Raw genomic sequence first — 23,556 nt, forward strand, 5'->3', positions numbered from 1 at the left:
CATAAAATAAGTCTCTATAAATGTAAAATCATTGAAATAATAGAAAGTAATTTCTGTGACCACAATTGAATTAAATTAAAAGTCATAACAAAAACTTGAGAAATTCACAAATATTTAAATATTAAATAATAGTCATTTAAATAATCAAAAGATAAAAAATAACAAGGTAAATAAAAAATAATTAGATGAAAATAAAATACAAAGTAAAAAATTTATAAAATGCCACTAAACTATGGCTTAGAGGAAAAATTCTCAGTGTAAATACCCAAACTAATAAAAAAGATCAGTAATGTGGCAAGATGAAAGATCCCTATACAAAAATCAGTTGCATTTCTATACATTAGCAGCAAACAAGTCAAAGATGAAATGAAGATAGCATTCCATTCAGAATAGCCACGAAATAATAAAATACATATGAAACAATTTAACTAAAAAGTAGAAGATATGTACACTGAAATTTATAAAATATAGGTTTAATGAATTAAAGACAAATAAATTGAACAAAATTTCATTCCATGGATCAAAAGACTTCATTTTGTTAAGATAAACATATATCCCAAATTTATCTAAAGAATCAATAGAATCCCTCTCAAAATTCAAGTTTACTTTTTTTTTTTGAAAAAACTTTACCAGTTGATTTTAAAATTCTTATTAGAATACAAGGTACCCAGAATATTCAAAATGATTTTGAAAAGAAGAATAAATTGCAAGGACTTGCATCTCAATATGAAGTCTTTTTACAAAGCTATAGTAATTAAGACTTAAGGATAGATATATAGATCAATAGAATAAAGAGTCTAGAAATAAATTCAGACATTTGTGGTCAACTGATATTTGATAAGATTGCCAAAAATGATACTGTTATAATTAACTAGTTATTAATAATAGGAAAGGAGAAAAGGGAAGGACAGACATAGCCATGTCATTTGGGCAACTTCACCGGGAAGCTACAACTTTACACTCTCCGGGGTTCCAACAAAGGGAAGACAGACACATGCCCAGTAATGTTGGGATGACATAGGGAAGATACTTGTCTGTGAATCACACCTGGGGACAGAGGTGGTTGGACAAAATTGGTGTGGCCACTGCAAGCGTGTGGAAATTTTGGGATATATAATCGCCTGAACAAAGAAGTTCACTCTCTTGGTTCCTCTTGGCAGGCTTGGCTCATGGCTCATGCATGGCTTCCTGGCATTCTCCTATATGGCCCATATCTATAGGGACCTCCACACACAATGGACTAATGGACTGCAACTAGCCTATGCTGTACTGACTCTGCTCCAACATGGAATAGAAAATGGGGACATTGGCTCTGACTTAGCTCTACTGAAACCCACTACACTTCTTTTATGACTGGACTAAGTGAAATGGGACTTTGGGAAACCAGGGATGTAATTCCATGGAAATAAAGCTTTCTTTCTACCATATCACATCCTCCTGTGCAAGTCTCAGAAAATTCCTTTTCTTGGGATATTGCAAGGACCGCTCTCCCACTCGCAACAGGAGAAGACCAGGAACCATTTTCTCTGATAGCAGTACCATTCAGTTGGGAAAGAGTAATCTTTTCAAATTGTGCTGCATGGACAACTAAATGTCTATATTCTGAAGAATAAATCTGGAGCCTCTATATATATATATACAAAAGTAATGCAAAATGAATCATGGAACTAAATGTGAGAGCAAATAATATTCTTAGAAAAAAATATGAATAAATATTCATGACCTTGAGCTAGGCAACATTTTCTTAGATTAACAACAAAATAGATAAGAAAAAATATATAGATAAACTTGACTTCATCAAAATTAATTTAACAGGGAACTTGCATTTTGGATATATGAAGAACACTTAAATTCAACAATAAAGAGACAAAGAGCCCAATTAAAATAATGGACAAAGGATTTTAACATAAATTTCTTCAACGAAAATATACATGGTCAATAAGCACATGAAAAGATGCTCAACATCATTAATAAATTAAGAAAATACAAGTCAACGACAAAATGAGAGACCACTTTACATACACTGAGATGGCAAAAATGAAAAGACAAGAACAGGCATTAACAAGGATGTGAAGAAATCTGATTCTTCTTTTACTGCTGGAAGAAAGGTAAATATTTGAGATTGCTTTGGAAAATATCACAGTTGTTCAAAATGCTAACTGTACGGTTACCATATGACCTAGAATTTCCCGCAAGACTGGAAATATGTCAACAGGAATGAAAACATGTGTCTATAAAAACTTGCATACAAATGTTTGTAGCAGCATTATTCATAATAGCTCAGAAGCAAACTGCCCCAAATGACCATTAAGTAATGAATAGATAAACAAATGTGGTATAACAGTATACTGGAATATTATTTAGCAATAAAATAGAAGGAGGTATTGATATATCTTAAAACATAGATGAACTTTGGACACATGCTAAGTGAATAAAGACAGTGGTAAATAACACATATATTAGATTTCATTGATCTGAAAGGTACAGAATATTCAAATCCACAATGATGCAAAGTAGATTAGTAGTTGCCTGGGGCTATAGAGAGGGGAAGGCAGAGGTGGAGGCAGCCTCCTCCTATACAGGTTTCTTTGGGGGCCTTAGAAAATGTTTTGAAATTAGGTTGCAGTGATGGTTGCACATTTCTGTGAATACACTAAAAACCACTTTGAATGATGAAAATTATGGTATGTGAAATATATTGCAATAAAGTTCTTGAGAGAGAAAAGAAAAAAAAAACCACAAAAGTCAATAGTAGTGTGATACAGTCAAGAGTTAGTGTAATTTCCACATTGTAATTTCTTCCCCAATTGTTAAAAGTAAACTGTAATTCAGCTCTGATTTTCCCATTAGCCATAAATTAGAAAAAAATATCAATTACAAAAGTCATTTTACTTATCATACAAATGTCAGTTGATTAACAGATGAATAGATTTTACTAACTAATGCTTGAGAAACACTTCTCTCAATATTTACTAAGCAATGAAGACATTTGAGGATGAAGAGAAGCTTTTTATTGCACTTATAATATTTGAATATCTTACACATTAATGATGTTTCAAAAGTAACAAAGCTAGGTTATAAAGAATCAAGTAATTTTTTGTCCTTTGAGCTTTGCTAAAGATAAGTATTATTCATTTCAAATCCCAGGATCTCTTTACTTGCCTGCAATCTGATGGGCTCACACCTTCAGTGAGTGGGAAAATAATTATTATTTTGATATATAAATTACTTTTTTTTGCAGTTGATTCAAATTTAAGAGAGGAAATTGTATTTCTTTTTCTTTTTTCTCCAACACTTTCTCATGGGCTCCTCTGAATCAAATATTTATTTTATTTTAGTTTAATCCTCACCTGAGGATATTTTTCCATTGATTTTTAGAGAGAGTTGAAGAAAGAGGGAAAGACAGAGAGAAATATCAATGTGAGAGAAACACATGGATGGGTTGCCTCCTGCATGGGTCTGCACCAGGGACCAGGCCGGGGAGGAGCCTGCAACCCATGTACGTGCCCTCTACTGGAATCAAACCCAGGACCCTTCAGACTGCAAGCCGACACTCTATCCACTGAGCCAAACCAGCTAAGGCTGAATCAAGTATTTAAATAAATAATGGTGTGTGAAAAAGAAAATAAATATGATTAATTTCTAAAATGTGCACTAGGTGTCTAACTTGTACTATGCCACCATTCCTCTAATTAGTGAAGACACAAATTTGACCAAAGTTTGGTTAGCCTCTTCTCCTAAGAGATTCATAAACTGGTAAGAATTTTAATTAAAGATGTAAATAATGCATCATAACTACTTAATCAAAATATAGTAAAAAATACCTTTGAATAAGCTTACATATTTCTGGATTTCTTAACCAATAAAAACTTCATTAATTATGTCAACAATTTATTGACTTTTTTGAAATTAAAGTTTTAATTTTAACCTTTCAAGAAAGGAACAGTATATCCTTAATAATGTTTTATAGATATCCCACTTATTTCCTAAATATTGCTTAATAAGTATTTTCATCCAACCATACCCTCAAACTTAAATCTCACTCAGCATTGTACATCTAAATGGTTAACTCCCCTATTCATTCATTAAGTCCCAAATATAAAATCCTAGGAATTATGACCTTGATACTTCCCCTTTGTTACCTTTACCACCCCACCACCATACTTATTTCATTATTTTCTCTTTATTTCACTTCTTATTATCTTTCAAATATTTTCACTTCTCTCAATCCCCACTGCCACTGCCTAAGTCCAACTACTACTTATGATCTCAAACATAGGTCACTTCAATAGTGCCTGTTTTCGTCCTCTCCTGAGTCACATCTTTTAATTTATTTTCCAACTCCAACAGAGAGATCTTTGTTTCAAAAGGCAAATCTGCTCATCTTTAAAAATCCATCAGCCATGACCTAAATGATCTGGCCCCCACCTATTTTCCAGGCTCATCTGGCTTCTGTCTCCTTGAGCTGTTTCAGCCATGCTGGCATGCTCTCAGGGCTTCTAATGTCCCATGTCTCATTTTATTCCTGCTACCCGCAACCTCTATTTTCACCTAGTTAACTTCTCTTCACTCATCTTTGCTTCATTAGGGAGCATCTTATGACTTCTTCAAAGTAGATCAGGTCAATATATTAGAAATTCTAATAGGAATACAATATTTTACTTTCAGACTTTTATTCTGACATATCACTTTCATTCCATATCACAGCTCATAGATGTTCATGTATCTGTTATTTAATTAGTGCACTCCTTGCTTACAGTACCATGAGATCATTAGGGCCAAGACTCTTCTATTTTCTCATGATCATATCGTCAGCAGCTGTGACAGTGTGTAGGATAAAATAAGCGCATAGTAAAAGTATTGAATGATTCAATCAAATAATCATAAAGTAGTACATTTTTAAGCCTCGAGGATGATGGGTTGTATTTCTATAACCTATGTTAATTTCGTCATTTCATTTCAAGTCTTTTTCAACCAGGCCACGAAAAGTTCCTTTATTGTACTGTTACATACAGAAAACATATGTAGACATATACATAGAGCAACTAAATACTAAATATATTCTATTATCAAGATTAGTTGGAAATATTAAAACAGAACTGCCAACTTAATGCCATTTAAAAATCTAATAGACAATGTTTATTCTTCTGTTCCTGGCCAACATGAAGCATTCATCAACAAAGACCTAAGCACATTATCCTCAAGCAAATCCTCAATACACCTACTTTTCAGTTTCTCCATTAGTACCATTCAAGTGGGAAGTGGAAACCAGAATCTTCTCTTATCTGTAACACTGCTCTGGCCTTCAAAGTGGTTTTGGTGTTTCTACTTTAATTTTCCTTGAACATATTCCTCATTTTGTAGACAGCATTCTTCTAAAATATGACTTAGATATCGTGACTTTCTTCAAATTGTGCTTATTGCTCAGAAAATAAAACCTATACTTTATAAAACCCAACATAATATTCCTCCTACTTATCCCACTGGGCTCATCTTCTATCATTTTCCACATCTTCTATTACTTATATATTTTCTGCTGGAATAGATCGATGCAGTTCCCACCCAAAGTTCTTTGTAATTATTTTTCTTTCAGCTTATAAAACTCTCCAAACTGACCTTGAAATGTTGCCTCCACAGTGGGCCTTTCCTAAGCACCTAATCATTCGCTAGTCCTCACCTTGTTATTTTTTATTTTTATTTTTGCAGCTTCATTTTTTTTGTAGTTTTGCTTGATATTGGTTATATTTGGCTTATCAAGCCTGCCTTGTTCACCATGTATCCCCAGAACCTGGAATGTTATCTGACACATAGCAGGGTCTGACACTATTGGCAAACAAATTAACAAACAAATTAACAAGACATATGGGTCATGTTAATAATAATGTAGAAGAAATTATGAAAATGGCAAGGGAGAAAAAGCAATGCAAGATTTTAAAGAAGGAAGAATATGAAGTGTAAAGAAGATTAATTCACACAAATCTATCATGGGAAAGAAGGAAAGAAAAGCAGAATGATGTATAACAGTGATATAAGTGTGTGTGTGTGCGTGTATGTGTGCGTGTGTGTGTGTGTGTGTGTGTGTGTGTGTGTGTGTAATGCAGCCTGGGTTGTTTTTCTTTGTTCACACAGGCAGAATTCCCACAAGAACTGAAAATATTTATATATACATACATACATACTAAACATATGTATACACACGTATAAACACGCATACATGTATATATGTTTAATTCAAGTAAAGTTTGTAAAATGTTTAAGTAAGAAATATACAAATCTTTATATAAAAAAACTAAATAATTTTAGTTTATTTTATATTTCTTTATAGGGGAGTTTGAATGGAATACTCAGCTTGGTATATGAGAAGCAATGCTAGGCTAGTAGTCAAGAAATTTATACTCTAGTCTCAAGATTACCCTAGATGCATTAAACCACTTCATTTCTCTGGGTCTCAGTTTCTTTTTGTTTAAACTGAAATGGGAGACATGGAGAGATTTTCAGCTCTATAATGTGCTGTCATTTCCATTAAAGATTTGCTGAAAATTAAACTTCCTTGAATGCTCATTCATGTTCCATGAGCAAACCAAAATACTAAACTATTTCTATTGTAACTTGGAAAAAATATCTATTTTGTATAGTATAGACAGTTCACAGAAGTTCTGCTGATGCATGGCTGCCCATGAATAAAGCTGCATAGACCAAGGTATTCTAAACTCCAAAAAAGGGAGAGGCAAGAACACATCTCTGTCATCAACTTCAAAACCTTCAAAGTGCTCTTGTAAATGTCTTTTTTTTTTGCTTAAATGTCACCATAAATTAATAGAATAATTGGTGTTTTTTTGTTTTTATCTTTAAATTTCTAACTGCCTTTCCATGACTAGGAGACAGCCAAAAGAAAATGTATTTTTTTTTCAGAAAAAAAGGGCAGAAATATTCATCAAATGCTCAAGGAAATATAACTTATCTTAAATTAGTCAATAATGAACCTACTGGTCCTGGATAGAACCCAAAGCACTGACTTCTCAAGATGCTGAATTCCAAAACAATTGTACTTAAATGCATATCTGGCTGCCTCTTAGCTTCCATCATCCTATCTGATACAGACTGAAGCAATTTACACCTCTAAGGAGACTACATAAGAATCTTTAAAGAAAGAAATACTGGAATTGTAATAATTTTATTACCCATATTTAAGAGGATAAATCAGAACAGATTGAAACAAGCTCTTTTGAAATAGTGAAGAATATTATGTCTAATAATAAGAAATATTTATATCAGTGTTTTATTCCTATTCAAAGGAGACCTTTAGATATATTACTTAGGTAATTTTGGTTTCTCTCAAGGATAACTTATTCAAGAATCTGCATAATGATTTATATAGCTGATGATGTGGTTTTAGTAGCAACAATATATACTGTTGAGGAAAAAATTATTATACCATCTAAGTACTTTTTCCCAGTGAATGAATTCGTTAATAGCATCTCTTTTCCTAGATTATTCACAGTTGTAATTTAGGGTAAAACATAATACAGAGTGGTCTCTTTGAAAACCTTTCTAATTTAAGGGGAAATGCATGAATAATTGTATGGAATTATAGAGTAATTATGCCACACATTCAAAGCTATGGAGACAGGAGTATCTCTTCTCGCAATTCAAATTAAATTTTTACCTAAGTTGACTTCTAAGGTGAGAATCAGAACTTTTCACCCCAATTTTCCTGTTTTGATGATCATTGCTTTAAAAGTTATGCTGGAATTAATTTTCATATCCATCTACTTATAGAAAAATGTAAACAAGCTAAATATTCATGGTAAATCCAATGTTTTTCTTCCTAAATAAATAAATATAAAAGAAATATTCCAATTTTTGCTAAAATGCATGTTACTTAATTTCTATTTACCTGAATGTACATAAATGGTATAAATAAAGTTAGATCCTTCTTTGATGACTAAACATTGGAAATTATATAAGTAAATAAATAAAATAATTTTCAAAATGAATAATGTAACTAAAATTTTCTTGATAGTTTCAAGATGAATAATAAAAAATAAAATAAATATAAGTGAATCTAACAACAAGGAGTGGTGACTGCTATTGGGAAGGGCAGAGATATATCTAATCTAATGGCTGGCGTCCCTAATGGCCTTTAGTTTTTATCCTCTAAGTTACAGATGAAAACTTGCTTCCTGGTCAGAAAAGTTGGCAGTAGTCATAAAAGTGATACTAACTTATCTGAACAAAAAAAAAATCTCAGTAAGAAGTATCCCCCCAAAATTGTAAGAAAATGGGGGTCACACTTTTGGCCTGTACCCTGCACTATCCAAAGGGATGGAATTCAAGACCAAATGATTCTACTCATACATGCTTGTCTTCTTCGCAGTTGTCCATAAAACAAACAAACAAATAAATAACTGTCTTAAGGAGCTGTACATAACACTTTAAGATCCTCCCTATCAATTCCTCATTGCAGAGCCATTGCTTTCATCCCACCTTGAAAAAACTACCTTCTAACCATCGAATGGTTTCTCTTGTATCTCAGTCTAGAACAGGATTTCTCAAACTTGGCACTACTGACATTTTCAGCTGGATAATTCTTTGCTGTGAGGAGCTGTCTTGAGTGTTGTAGAATGCTTCATGGAATCCCTGATCTCCCTCATCTCTTCTTTCCACCCATAACAATCAAGAATAACAATCAAGAATGTCTCTAAGTTGCCAAATGTCTCCTAGGGACAAGAGTATCCACACTGAGAACAGTGGTCTGGAGAAAGAAACTATACTGTCATGTACACAGCAGCATGCGTAAGTGTACAGTTCCTGTGACTTCACTGGTTAGTTAATATCCGTTTCACTACTGAGGGCAATCACTCCTGGGTTACTGACATATACCACTGAGTCCAGGTCTTTTACAAAACACAATTTTTTTTCATTACTCTAGCCAGCATGTGAGGCCACTTGGCCAGCCAGAAGTTTGTGATAAGCTTTTTTTATTTCAAAATTTAAAAGGTGAAATTTTAGTTGCTTTCATCCAGCAATTATTTTCTTGTGCTGCTGTAATTTTTTTATAGGGCACTTATTTCCTCAAACATGAATCAGAATATAAGTTTCTTAATTTCATGATTGCACATAGAGTTGGATCTGTCCTCCAACCCCCATATGCCAATGGCAGAACAAAAATAAATAAATTAAAATACTACAATGGCATACAAGCCAATTAATGCTATCTATATGTATGGTAAGGCAATGAATACCTGCTGGTTCTAGTCAAACCTATTATCATGTAATGAATTATAAATAGATAGTTGGACAAAAAACTTTATGACTAAAATTTTCCTTGGAATTCTTTGGTTACCATATATAAATTTCCTCCCTCGATTTTAGGTTATTTATATAGCAAAAAGATTACTGATTTTCAGAATCAAAGAGATATAAAATTCTCCGCTAGTTATCTCTTATTAGTGCATGAAATATAATTTTTGTAACCTTTACAATGTTTAAGCACATGGCTTGGACCCATGTTTCCAATTCCATTTTAATTTCAAAAAGTGATTTGATAGAAGTATTTATGGCTCCTGGCCTTTTCTGTCTAGGCAACAAGTGATATTCAATTTATTGACAGCAGAAAGAGGCCAGCTAATACTTGTGAAACATGTTCCTCATTATGTCATTATGAGTGAGCTTTTGTTTGAAATAGTTCTGGCTGTAAGAGATAACATTTCCAAACACTTAGAAAAGATTAAGAGCAATTTGGGGGCTATGTCGCTTTTTAAATATAGTCCCCCTTCAAAAAGTTATGTACCCTTTAATTTCCTCCTTTATTAGAAATCCCACCTATGGTCAATCTCAAAGAATGCCTTAAGACAATTATTTCAGGAAAATGATTTACTTTTGTTTTATTTTTGCCAACCATGGCCATTATTGTTGTAGTCTGCTAACCATGACTACATAGTTAAAAGTACCTACTATTTGAATTTAAAATATGTTTAAGCAGGGAACTGACAATGTGGTGTTATCTTAATTTTTAAAATAAATTGGCAATCACATCTTAGCAAAATGTGTCTTAATAACAGGCCAATCTGTTATCACATTTTTGTGAATAATGTGTTTATTGTTTCAGTTGACTTGGCACACTTCTATTATAAAGCGTTTTTAGAGTAATCTGATCCAATTAAATATGATTATAATTAAAATATTGATAATTGCTCAATGAATAACCTGCAACCTGAATAAAATTCTTAAGCTCTGCTAATACGTCTTGTTCCAAAAGAAAATCCTTAGATAGAACATAAATCCAGACATTAGCCTAATGTAAGGTTTACAAACACATCTGTATTTAATAATGCTATCTTGGAATTGGGAGGAAATGATCAAATGAATTCCTCTGAAATCATCAGGAATCATGGTAATTTGTATTTTTGTTTTCAGTTTTGGGTTAACTGGCTGCAAATATCTATTTATATAAAAGGGTAAGTGTTCATCCTTCCCTCTGACCAGTCACTATGATGCGCACTGACCACCAGGGGGCATACACTCAATGCAGGAGCTGCCAAGATGCGCACTGGCCATTTAAAAATAAATAGCACCAGGGAGCTGGTGTTAACGAAGCAACACTCGGCTTCCCCCAAGTGGGACACAGGCCCCACCACCACCCTGGAGTGACACCCCACCAAATCGCAGCCAACACTGCCAAGACCCCATGGCGCAAAATATGGCCCACAGCCCAGGCCAGCCCAGCCTGGAAACGGTCGCTGTGGGCACTGGGAATAGTGTCATATAGCAACGCCCGGCTTCCTCTCCCTAGTGACCAGCCTCCTTGGAGTTTCTTCAGCCCAGGAGCCTGACTTGCTCAGGTGCAAACATTTTACAGTTTAACCAAATGTTTATGAAATGTTTTCACATGCCTCATCTCATTTGATCCTCACAGAAGTCCTGGAATAGGTAGATAGGAGACTCAGTAGAATCCTGATCATGAATTTGGTTGACACTTCTATTACAGAGAAAGGGTGAATAGCAATATTAAAATGTTTCTTCTAATTAATTTCCTTTCAATGTGCATGAATCCGTGCACCAGGACACTAGTAGGCCACACTTATCTGCCTACCCTTCCATTGAATTCTGACACCTCTAGGACTTAAAAATTGCTTAGTTATCTGTGCAGTGAGATCAATGTTTCTAGGGAATCTATGAATCCTAGAAGATCAGTGAATAAGACTATTTGCTAAATATGACTTTGTGGTAATTAAGAGTCATAAACTGCATAGAGGAGAGTAAAAAAAAATAATACCTTAAAAGGATTTAAAAAGAATTAACATACAGGAACAAAGATAAAATGGCCTAAATCAGCACATGAAGAAAAGTACAATGATATGAAGTAGGGGTGGTGTGAAGTCCCAATAATAAAACTGAGATAATAAAATAACCAAAAGTCTTGTTCTTGTTTCTTTTCTGATGTATCGTGAATGCTAAGGCAGAAAGAAGTAAATGATGAAAAATAATACATAATATGAGGCCTGAAGGAAGATCTCATTAGACTGTATAAGGGTAATGATCACTAAAGAACAGACACGCCTGGATAGCATGGCTCACTGGGTGAGTGTCAACCTATTAAACTGGAGGTTACAGTTCTATTCTTGGTCAGGGCATATGCTCAGGTTTCAGGTTTGATCCCCAGTGTTGGGCTTGCAGGAGGCAGCTGATCAATGATTCTCTCTCATTGATGTTTATGTTTATGTTTATGTTTATGTTTATGTTTATATTTATATTTATGTTTTTTTTAATATATTTTATTAAATAAAAAACATATATTAAAAAAAAGAACAGTCACATAACATTCGGTGACCTACTGAGTGACTATAACCTCCTGCACATCTCCCACTGGGGATGTGCCCACAACCCAGGTACATGCCCTTGACCGGAATCGAACCCGGGACCCTTCAGTCCGCAGCCCGATGCTCTATCCACTGAGCCAAACCGGTTTCGGCTATATTTATGTTTTTATCTCTCCCTCTCTATTCCTCTCTGAAATCAATAAAAAACATATATTAAAAAAAAGAACAGTCACATAACATTCGGTGACCTACTGAGTGACTATAACTAACACGTGCATGGCCATTGGCAGCCTCTACTAACCCCCAAAGACGATATTTTATAATAAGGGGCATAAAATTAAAAATGCTTTTAATTTTTTTCTCCAAACTAATTTTATGGAAAATCAATTCAGACTGACTTTAATCAGAAAATAATTACTATACCCTCTCATCATTACCAATTACTTCTTTCTACCTCCTGTTCAATCTCCTATTGAGGGCATTTTTTTCCATTGATTTCAGCAACTTTCAATGATCCCTTTATCCTCCTCCCTACTATCCCTGAGGTCTATGTAATTAAGAAATACTGGAGGAGGCGGGGAGGGGAAGTAAGAGATCAACCGAAGGACTTGTATGCATGCATATAAGCATAACCAATGGATGCAAGATACTGGGGGGTGGGGAAGGCCAGGGGGAAGTCAATGGGGAAAAAAAAGGAGACATATGTACTACTCTTTGTAATACTTTAAGCAATAAAATAAAATAAAAAAAAAAGAAATACTGGATCCTGCTGATACTGTTTATTGAAGTTTTTCATGAGGGTTCTTATCATCTCCCATATGGAAAATCATATTCTTAAAAAATGAGCAAATGCCTTATACATACTCAGCATTCCACAAGTGCTATAAAGAATTGCATCCAACATATGTGTTCCTCTAATATCTATGAATTACCTTATTAGTTTAAAAATAAAATGTCATTATTCTCTGTTAGTAATAACCCAATTGCTAAACCATGGCTGGTTTAAGTTAACTTTATAGATATGTATCCATATAGTCACTTCATGATTTGCAAAGACCATTTTCTCTTAATATATAAAAACACCAGAATGTTCCAGTTTATCTCTTCCATATGGCCATCCTACAATACACATGAAGATTAATAGTTGATTCCAAATGTATACATAGGAATAAAAAAAAAGTAGCTCATGGTTCACTCATTGCTTTAATTTGGTTAGGTCCTCTGAGGCCTTGCATGATGTTTTGTCTAAATCGTGAGCTTATATAATAAGCAATATATTAAACCTTTAGTTATATAAAACAGTGAGCAAATAACTTTTAAGTGGTATTTGATGGCTAGATTTTGAACATTTGCAACAGTTAATTTGTTATCACTTACTCTACAGGTAATCATAGTTAAATCTAACCTTAAGATGACTGAGTTTAAGAGAAAGGCAAAGTTTATACTTCTTTCTAAGAGTAAAATACATACATTCATTTATTTGAACACTGTTAATCTAAACAATGATCCTGGAGTTGGAAAATGATATTGGTAGAATAATAAATGTTAAAAGTAAAACACATCAACTCCTACAGAAGGCCACTTTTAGAAAGACTGCCTTCTGCTTGAGTTGGGAAACCAATACAGAATTGGAAAGAATTCAAAAAGAAGGAAAAGTAGAGGGGGAAAAAGCTAATGGTAACTTGTTAGACTAGACATAAAAAAAATATTGGCATTGGTATGACTAATTTTACATAAAAATTATAAAAGAAATATTCATTGTAAGTAATATTCCTGGAAATATTATTTACTACAACGGATAAATGGGAAGAAAATGAAGCAGAAGGTCACATGGGTATTTTTCTATCACTCGATATACTGATTCTAATGATATTCCAGCCCTAACTTTTCCCCTAAGTGCTTTGAAAGTGACAGACCTTAAAAAAAGAAAAAAATATGTATACCTAGAGAACATTCTAAACAATAATGAAATGCATACAGTAATTAAGTATTCATTACTTACAAAAGTTGTGTTTTCCAATAATAATGTGGTGGCATTTGTTTCTATATTCAGTTTAATGACATGTCCATTCTCGCTTTTATACACCACATCTGTATCTGCAACAACAAAGACATTAACAATAGACAATCACATTGACTAGGTAACATAATAACTGTGGAGGAGAAAATGTGAATCATTAACAAACATCATCAGTAGGCTTTAATAACCTTAGCAGGTTTCTAGAGTTGGCTCACATTAATCTTCTTCAGCGACATTGAAGTCCACCTAGCATATGGCCTATTGTGCAATGAGAACAAGGTTAGTGAGAGGGCCACTCACAATCCTGATTTAACAAATAAAAATTAATTAAAATACGGGCAATCGGCAACCCATTCTGAGATGAGAAAGAAAGAACAATGAGAAGTGCCTCCAGTTTTCTATGTAGGCTGTTACTGATTAATGATCTAGTTAAACTTGCAGGAAGGGCTGCCAGTTCATCATAACTACACAATTCTAGGGCTACTCATATTGAACCAACCTCATGCAGGCTTTTTCATGTATCCAGTCTTACCACCGTCCAATTCCTACTCCAATCTTTTTCCTTTGGATTGAAATTTTGTCTCTGGTATTTTATCTGGTTCATGTGATCACAGATCAAAATCTTTGATGATAAGGCCCCTTTTGTGCATAACATTCTAAAATGAAGATATTTTAAGCTTTACTAATTACCTTCAAATGTGTATGATGTATGGGAAGATTTTCAATATATGTATTTTATTCATGTACTAAATTCTGACCAGTGTTTCCCCCATTTAAAAGTCGTAAAAAAGGTTTCTGTACTTAGAGGTTTACCCAGTGTGTCAGTACAATGAAACTGCCCTTATTTTAGAGGCCAGTTGAAGACTACACTAATAAAATTCACTAAACATCAGGATTATAAAACACAAATAAATATTTGTGAAACTGTTAGCATACCACTAATTCTACTTTGTCAATCTTAGAGGAAGGGTGTCTTTATTTAAAATAATAAAATTGCTTCTGAACAGCTGCTGATTTTATATATTTTGGAGCCACATTCATCAGGAAATTAAATTATCATAGGAGTACCTCAGACTAAAAATATCAACCTGAGGGAAAACTGTCAGAAAGGATACTCACAAGCTAAGATAGATAGATAGATAGATAGATAGATAGATAGATAGATAGATAGATAGATGATAGATAGACAAAAGCAAGCTTGAAAATTTCTTTTTAATAATAATAATACTATCTTTCTAGTTTACCCACTAACCTTTCCTATGGTATTAAATATCCCAAACCCCCTGCCCTTCTTGGAAGAAAGGCAGTATTGAAGAGGATTTAGTCCACTATTCATAACCAATGAAGTTATGTAAGTTACAACCACTAAGATCCCAAATGTCTCCATCTGTGTAACGGTAAGCAAGGACTGCATGCAGGGTGATGAGCATTGTAAAGAAATGTTTGACACTTTGGCAAAGCAAGATTTTCTGACCTGTTTTCCAGTTGTTTCAATATTATAAATCTTAACACCTACAAATCACATGATGAGAATCAATCAATATTATAGAAAATAAGACTTGCTTTTCTTTTTTGTCTGTGTTTCATTCAGAAGACTGAGAGGTCAATCTGACTCTCCTTTGACCTTATTCACATAGGGGCAGTGACATGTTGGACCTGTGGCCTGGGGGAGAGGGGAAAATAAATGGTGATTTAAAAGAGAAGGAAGACAGACAGAAATATTTTAAAGTTATTTTCGGAGGCAGACAGCACAGACTGCAAGATAGTTCTATGTGATCTTTAAAATAAGGCCTTGCAAACATAAATAAAAATAAGGCATTGCATCACCTTCTGAACCCTTGTTGTTAGCTATAAATAAATTGGGTTACTTTTATCATTAACTTCACCTGTTTTCCTTTTCTTATGATGTTGACCAACTAGCAGGTTTACACACATAATACATATTTATTTTCTTTTCTATCTTTCCTTTGTTTTCTATCCCAAAATTATGATCACAGCCTAAAGGCAACGATAGTCACCTCTGTTACTTGGCCTTGTTAGCTGACTCAATTAATGCTTGAATCAACAGTCCAAGCCCAACCAATCCCCTCTGTTATTTTGCTTGATAGTCTCAATTCTATATCATTTCTTGATATTCGTTAACATTAACATTATAGATTAGCAAGAAGAGACAGAGTGCATGCCTTAACAAATCATCATTATAATAGTTTTACGATAAATTAAGAGGAAAAGGATTCCCCCCTTCTACATGGAGATAAATATAGGACAAAGTCACTTGATGGGCGATTTTTCTCCCAGGAGATAAGTACACTGCAAAATTCTAAATAAGGATGAAGTGTGTGGGCTTAGGGAGAAAGAGGAGCTTAGAGAGCAATTTTAGTGTGAAGGGCGGTTCTTCTACAATAGAAGAGAGAGAGCAACACGTGGCTTCAGAGTCTCTCATAGAAAGAGAAAAACCCAGGCAGGTGAGAGGTTGTATAGGAGGCAGAATAAGGAAAATTACTTTTGATTTCCTTTAGAACCAAACTGGAAGTGAGTGAAGCTTGTTTGAGAAGATAAAAATGTTACCTTCACATTTTTTAAAGTAAAGTTTGTTAGGTAATTATTTAGACTTGAACAAATCTACAGGATTTGAGGTTGTATAAATGCCTCTAGCTCTGCCCTCCTGGGAATAATACTGTCAATGTTGTAGCAGCAGGAGAATTTTTTTTTTAATTCAAGGGTAACTCTCTAGCTAAATATTTAATTCAGATTTCTGCCTAAATTATTTTAAAAGTATCTAAGATCTGCCATAATTAATTCTTCTTATTTTTTTCTGGTCTTTAAAATCTGGTCTACTGGGTCTCATATTTATCCTACTTTCCTATTTGATTTATAATCACTAGTGAAGTCGCCCAGTTTTGAAACTCCCATTACTGCACTTAATCAATTCCTTTAGGGAACCATATGTCAAAACTGTCATCTCATATTTTGTTTAATATTAGGTAATGAAATATGAGTGAACCAGATCAAGGAGTGAAGTACATTAACACAGGAAGATAAGGTAGGTGTACTTAAAATATTTTTAAAACACAGTATTATGCATGTCTATACAGTATCTTGATTAAATAAATGATCTTCCTTTTCAGCTAAATGAAAGTTAAGAGTCAATGAGTCAATTATCCTAAATATATATTCAATCCAGTCAGGTTTTTTTTTTTTCTTAATGAAAAGGCATGAAAGATGTAATCCCTGTCTGGCCTCTCCATCCCTGGCTCCAAGGATGCATTTTTGGTGTCTGTTCCCCACATTGCTGTCATTTCTGTCCCATCCATTTTCCCTATTTGTCTAACAAAAAAGAAAACAATGGTATATCCTAGTTTAAGGTCTTTCAAGTAAACGCAACCTTTTAATTTACACCTCTTCCACACAAAGCAGCCAGTAAAACACTTCACGTTGCATCCCCCCATGCATCCACCTTAACTGTCAGGACGAAGAACCAAAGCTGATTTTACTTTTAGTTCTTGAATACTCTTGCCCACGCAGCTGTAAAACAGTACACGAACTCAATTTTCTCTTCTGAAAGTTAATTTACCTGCACCATATGTTTCTAAAACTGAGAAAATTTCTTAATAATTAAACTGTTTACTTAATACTCACTTCAAGATGCTTCCCTCTCTGTGTTCACCAATCCTAAACTATTACATCCAGACTTTCATTGAAATAACTGTCTTAACCAGCAATATACATTATCTCCCCACAATCCTGCCACCCCCTTCTTCTGCACATTCTAAACAGTCAAATTGTTGTTCTCCCTGATTGCATTGGGTAATAAATTTAGCTTTTCTTCATAGGTTATTTTGGAGGTCTTCTGGGAAATTGCCGTTGACAACATTTATCTCCTACGTATATCAATAAAAAGTCACCTTCTTGGTTATTGTTGACTAGAAGCCTGGTGCACAAAAATTTGTGCACTTGAGGGGGTCCCTCAGCCCGGCCTGTGCCTTCTTGCAGTCTGGGACCCCTCGGGGGATGACCACCTGCTGGCTTAGGCCCACTCCCCAGGGGATTGGGCCTAAGCTGGCAGTCAGACATCCCTCTGGCAGTCCGGGAGCCTTCAGGGGATGTCCACTTGACAGAGGGGAGCAGGCCTAAGCTTCAGTCAGACATCCTTAGCGCTGCTGAAGAGGCAGGAGAGGCTCCCACCACCACCGCTGTACTGGCAGCCATCAGCCTGGCTTGTGGTTGAGCAAGCATTAAGCATCTGCCCCTTTGTGGTCAGTGTGTGTCATAGTGACCAGTCATTTCCAGTCGTTCTGCTGTTAGGGTCAATTTGCATATTACCCTTTTATTATATAGGATAGAGGCCTGGTGCATGGGTGGGAGCCGGCTGAAGGGTGTCTCGGATCAGGGTGGGGGGTCCCGCTGGGGTGCCTGGTCAGCCTGGGTGAGGGGCTGAGGGCCGTTTGCAGGCTGGCCAAGCCCCCCATTGGGGACCCTCACCCCAGGAGGGTGTGGCCAGCCTGGGTGAGTGGCTGATGGCTGTTTGCTGGCTGGCCACGGCCTCCAGCCACCCAATCTCCCAGTGGAGGCTGGCTGGAAGCAGGTATCTGGGATTTATTTATCTTCCATAATTGAAACTTTGTTGCCTTGAGCCGAGGCCACAGCCGGCCAGGGCAGATGGGAAGCTTGGCTTCCTCCATCACTGGGGCAACCAAGCCTCCTGCTTGCTCCAGCTCAGTGTCTGCCGGCAGCCATCTTGGTTGGGTTAATTTGCATATAGTCGCTCTGATTAGCTGGTGGGCATGGCTTGGGCATAGTGGAGGTGCGGTCAATTTGTATGTTTCCCTTTTATTAGATTAGATGCATTTGATAATGTAAGTATGTATTTAATTTTGATACAATATGCTTTTTAAAAAATATATTTTTATTGATTTTAGAGAGAGAGAAAGGGAGAGGGAGACAGAAACAGAGATGAGAGAGAAACATCAATCGCCTGACTCCTGCATGCTCCCTACCTGCTATGTAGTCCCCTACCCAGTCTTGCACCCTGACCTGGGATCAAACCTGGGACTTCTTAATGCCTGGGATGATGCTCAACCAACTGAGCCACACTGGATAGAGCTGACATAATTTGCTTTTAATGTTTCAAAATTAAACTTGTCATCTATCTGTTTATCTATCATCAATCATCTATCTACACAGCGTTTTCAAAAAATGGAAAAAAATTAATTATTTGAGAAATTTTAATCCATATATGATCTTCATCTTTTTAAAAAACCTATTTTTGTTATATCTAAAGTAAAAATTCTATAACATCATTTTTTAAATTTATACTCAGACCAAAAGCTGAGTATTTTTTTATTTTTATTTATTTATTATTTTTTTAAAAATATATTTTATTGATTTTTCACAGAGAGGAAGGGAGAGGGATAGAGAGTTAGAAACATCAATGAGAGAGAAACATCGATCAGCTGCCTCCTGCACATTCCCTACTGGGGATGTGCCCGCAACCAAGGTACATGCCCTTGACCGGAATTGAACTTGGGACCCTTCAGTCCGCAGGCCGACGCTCTGTCCACTGAGCCAAACCGGTTAAGGCTTATTTTTATTTTTTTAAATATATTTTTGTAGATTTCAGAGAGGAAGGAAGGAAGACAGACAGAAACATCAATGATGAGAGAGAAGCATTGATCGGCTTTCTCCTGCACACCCCACACTGTGGATTGAGCCTGCAATCGGGCATGTGACCTGACTGGGAATGAAACCATGACCTCCTGGTTCATAAGGTCCACACTCAATCACTGAGCCATGCCTGCTGGGCATTGAGTATTTTTTTTAAAAGAGTAAAACAAAATAATGAAATATTTATCACAGTAAATGCTGTAATAAATATAGAAAGGATGTGTTAAATAACAAGTTAATATTTTATAATTAATTTAAAATATCAAAATTTATAATTTTGAGCTAATCATAATTGAAATATAGCTGGCCCTTCAATCGTCTCTCTTAAAACACGGCTCACAACTATGGGAAAGCTGCCTCACCTTTTAAAGAGAAACAAGCTCCATACATTTACCTCATAAAATTGAGGCCATCACAAATGGCTTTATTGTTGTTTTCATCTACCTCCAAATCTTGCTCCATACACACTCTTCTTTCTCCCCAGACTTCTAGAAAGATGTGATCTTTCTCCTTAGCTAAACAAAAAGCTGTTGTGTAACCAAATCAATATGCTCCAAGCATTTAAATATTTTTATTTCCATTACCCTTTGTCAACTAATTGTAATTTTTATCATGTACTGGTACATATTTCTTCACAATAATAATAACAATAATTACCTTCATTTAGCTCTTTTGCTCTCTACCAGGCTTTTGTCCTTTCACAATAAGCCCCAATAAACCTTTTGCATATGGGTTTTTTGCCTTATTCTGTGTGTCTGCTGTACATATTATTCCCCATATATCTTTGCAGTACAACTTCAGTTCTCACTCTCCTGAAACTGCAAACTTCATCCCTGACCTGCAATAGCCGAATCCATTGTGCACTCCCCCCACACTTAACCCCGCCTCACCCCACTTCACAGTGTGTGACAATGATGAACAGAAGAGTTTTAAATCCTTTCCTCTTGCCTTTGAACCATTACTTTGCCCTGGAATTCTTCCTTCAACAATCTCTGTATTCCACCCCTCCAATCGCTATCTAAACAAAGACATCCTTCAAAGCTCAATTCTGAGCTTTATTTTTTTTCCAGCCACTATTCGCTGAAAGATCCTTTCTATTCAGACCTTTCTTTTATATTGATTTTTAAACTTTCAACTCAAATTTGACCTCTCCCATATGCCAGTTTTAAATTTCCAATTCTATGCTGGATCTCATAAATGTCTTGCAGATACATAAAACCCAGTGGACTAAAATTAAACTCCTTATATTTTTGGATATGCCCTCCCTCAAAGTTTTATTTCACCTTCTCTATCTCTTCATCTCCTTTATTAATATGTTGTACTCTCACTTGGAAAATTTAGGGTTTCTAAAATTTATATTTTAAATCTTTTAATCCTCACTTGAAGATATGTTTTACTGATTTTAGAGAGAGGAGAAGGGAGAGAGAGAGAGAGAGAGAGAGAGAGAGAGAGAGAGAGAGAGAGAGAAACATCAACGCATGAGAGAAACATTGATCAGTTGTCTCCTGTAACCTGGGTATGTGCCCTGATCAAGAATCAAATGTATCCAATGCTTCAACCCACTAAGCCACACCAGCCAGGGCAGTTTCCTTCCTTCCTTCCTTCCTTCCTTCCTTCCTTCCTTCCTTCCTTCCTTCCTTCCTCCCTCCCTCCCTCCCTCCCTCCCTCTTTCTTTCTTTCTTTCTTTCTTTCTTTCTTTCTTTCTTTCTTTCTTTCTTTCTTTCTTTCTTCTTCTTTCATTTCTTCCTTTCTGTTCGCTATGCCTCTAACTAATTCTCATCACACAGCTTAACATTTGCTGTAATGTTTTGTATTCGCTCATATGCTCCAGGAACATATGGAGCTCTAATAATAAACTATAAAAATTAAAGTCTATCACTTAGGTTACTCACTTGTTACTTCAACATATATTTCCATAGTTACTATCACCTAATACCCTATAAAATAGTCCAGATTGTCTGTTGTTCACAGTTGTCCAGATAGCTCCTACTTCACTCCCACTCAGTTTTGCTTATGACACCCACTAATAAATGTGCAGTTCTTGTCCAGACTTTAATCTTTTTCAAAACATTGTTAAATTCCCCCAAAATTCCAAAGTTATCACCCAGTCTCTCTCTTTTCTGAACTCTGATAGCAGTCATTTAATATTTAGTCATATAACTCCTTTCAAAATTTCTTACTATTTTTATTTAGTTTTCATGTGTTTGTTCTGGGTTTTTATTGACTTTATAAAGTCAAGGAAGGGCCTACTTATTGTTCCTTTCAGAACTGAAACTATTCACATCCACACATCTTATTGTCTACATCAATATGAGCTTACTATTCAACTGTCTGCAATAATATGATTTTAATACTTCAGGAAATTCTTGGCAGGGAAATGAGGTTGCAAATAACTTCAGAGTTTTTGTTGTTTTTTTCAGATACTTTCTTAAAACTCATTTATTTGAAAAATGGACTATTTCACTAATATTAACTAAAGTAAATATGTCTTTCTCTAAGATCAATACAAAGCTCAACCAAATCACTGTTCACTATTCAAAAGCCTCTCCCAAACCTCCACCTCACTAAATTCACTAATCCTTACTTCTTACAACACAAACTTCACCCAATCCTGATCAACACTGCTTATTAAAATACCTGTCAAACTAGATCCAAAACATCTGTGATATCCTGCACCACAGGGAGCAGTAAACTCAGGTGTGTTTGATCATGTTTGACAGGTGATTTGGTTGATATTTGGGGGGAACCAGCATTCAGCAGTTTGAAGAAGGATCCCAACAAACAGTTTTCTTTGATTAAGTCTTTTCACTATATTTATCAGTCATATTTCATTTTGTTCACTGTTATAATTTAATTTAAAAATACCTTTAGCACTACTGACAAAGACTCCCTCCTTAATTAAAATTTAGTCAAGTTCCTCAGATCCCTCTTCTAGACTAGTTCTGGACCTTTACCTGCCTTTAGCAAGAATCTGCTAAGTCAGTTTAGTAAGTATTCCCCTACCCTTAATGTGTCTGTCTTCTTAATATTTTACCAGCCATTGTTCCCTGCATTCTGCTTCTTGGCTCTGAATCCCCAGGAATGTTTGCTGTATTCAGAGGTGAGTTCAGTATCTCGCCCCTTATTGCAATAATCTTCCTTCTATTGTAACAGTTTTATTGATTTCAGAGAGTAAGGGAGAGGGAGAGAGCAAAACATCAATGATGAGAATAATTGACCAGCAGCAGCCTCCTGCACACCCCACACTGGGGATCAAGCCCACAACCCGGGCATATGCCTTGATTGGGATTCCAACTGTGACCTCCTGGTTCATAGGTTGATGCTCAACCACTGAGCCACGCCGGCTGGGCTATTGTAACCGTCTTAAATGAAGGCTTCCTTACTATTTCAACAAGTGTCAGAATATTTTTTATCAAAAACAATCTTGCAACTCTAAATTTAGGTAGCCTAGTTTGATTATATCCTAAAATTAAAGTATATATTATAAGCCAATATATTAATCAAATTAATATAAATAATATACATTTACAATGTAATTAAAATATAAGACATTTGATATACTTTTAACAATGTATATTAATTAAATATAACTATATATTTAATTACTAATTAAATATAATTATACATATGGAGAGAGGGAGAGAGGGAGAGAGGGAGAGAGAGAGAGAGAGAGACAGAGAGAGAGAGAGAGAGAGAGAGAGAGAGAGAGAGAAGAGTTAGTTTAGTATGCTAGACCAGGATTAGACAAACCCTGGCTATGGCTGTGGTCCAAATTCATGCCCACCAAATTTGGCCCATAGTCACATTTATTCATTTACATACGTCTATGGCTGTTCTTGCATGACAGTGGCAGATTAGAGTAGTTGAAACAGAGACTCTATGGCTCACAAAGCCTGAAATACTTACTGTCTGGTCCTTTAAAGAAAAAGTTCACTGACTGTGTGTTAGATTATTAATTGTTTGCCTCAGTCAAGGACATATTTCTTACTATACTTATGTTAGTCATTGTAGTGTCAGTAGAAGAATATTCTTTTATCTCCAAAATATCCA

The 23,556-nt window shown here is 35.2% G+C and overlaps 1 protein-coding gene across 2 annotated transcripts in view; it reads right to left on the minus strand.

Moving 5' to 3' along the window:
- DPP10 (dipeptidyl peptidase like 10) overlaps positions 1–23,556 on the minus strand; it is a 478,664-nt gene that overhangs the window by 335,874 nt on the left and 119,234 nt on the right. For both annotated transcript variants that reach the window (XM_006101524.1, XM_023765017.1), the window contains one exon: positions 13,825–13,919. In XM_006101524.1, coding sequence (XP_006101586.1) covers positions 13,825–13,919 — 95 coding nt within the window. The remainder of the gene's footprint in view (positions 1–13,824; positions 13,920–23,556) is intronic.

The sequence above is a fragment of the Myotis lucifugus genome, unplaced genomic scaffold (genome assembly GCF_000147115.1).
Source record: "Myotis lucifugus unplaced genomic scaffold, Myoluc2.0 scaffold_370, whole genome shotgun sequence".
Lineage (NCBI taxonomy): Eukaryota > Metazoa > Chordata > Mammalia > Chiroptera > Vespertilionidae > Myotis > Myotis lucifugus.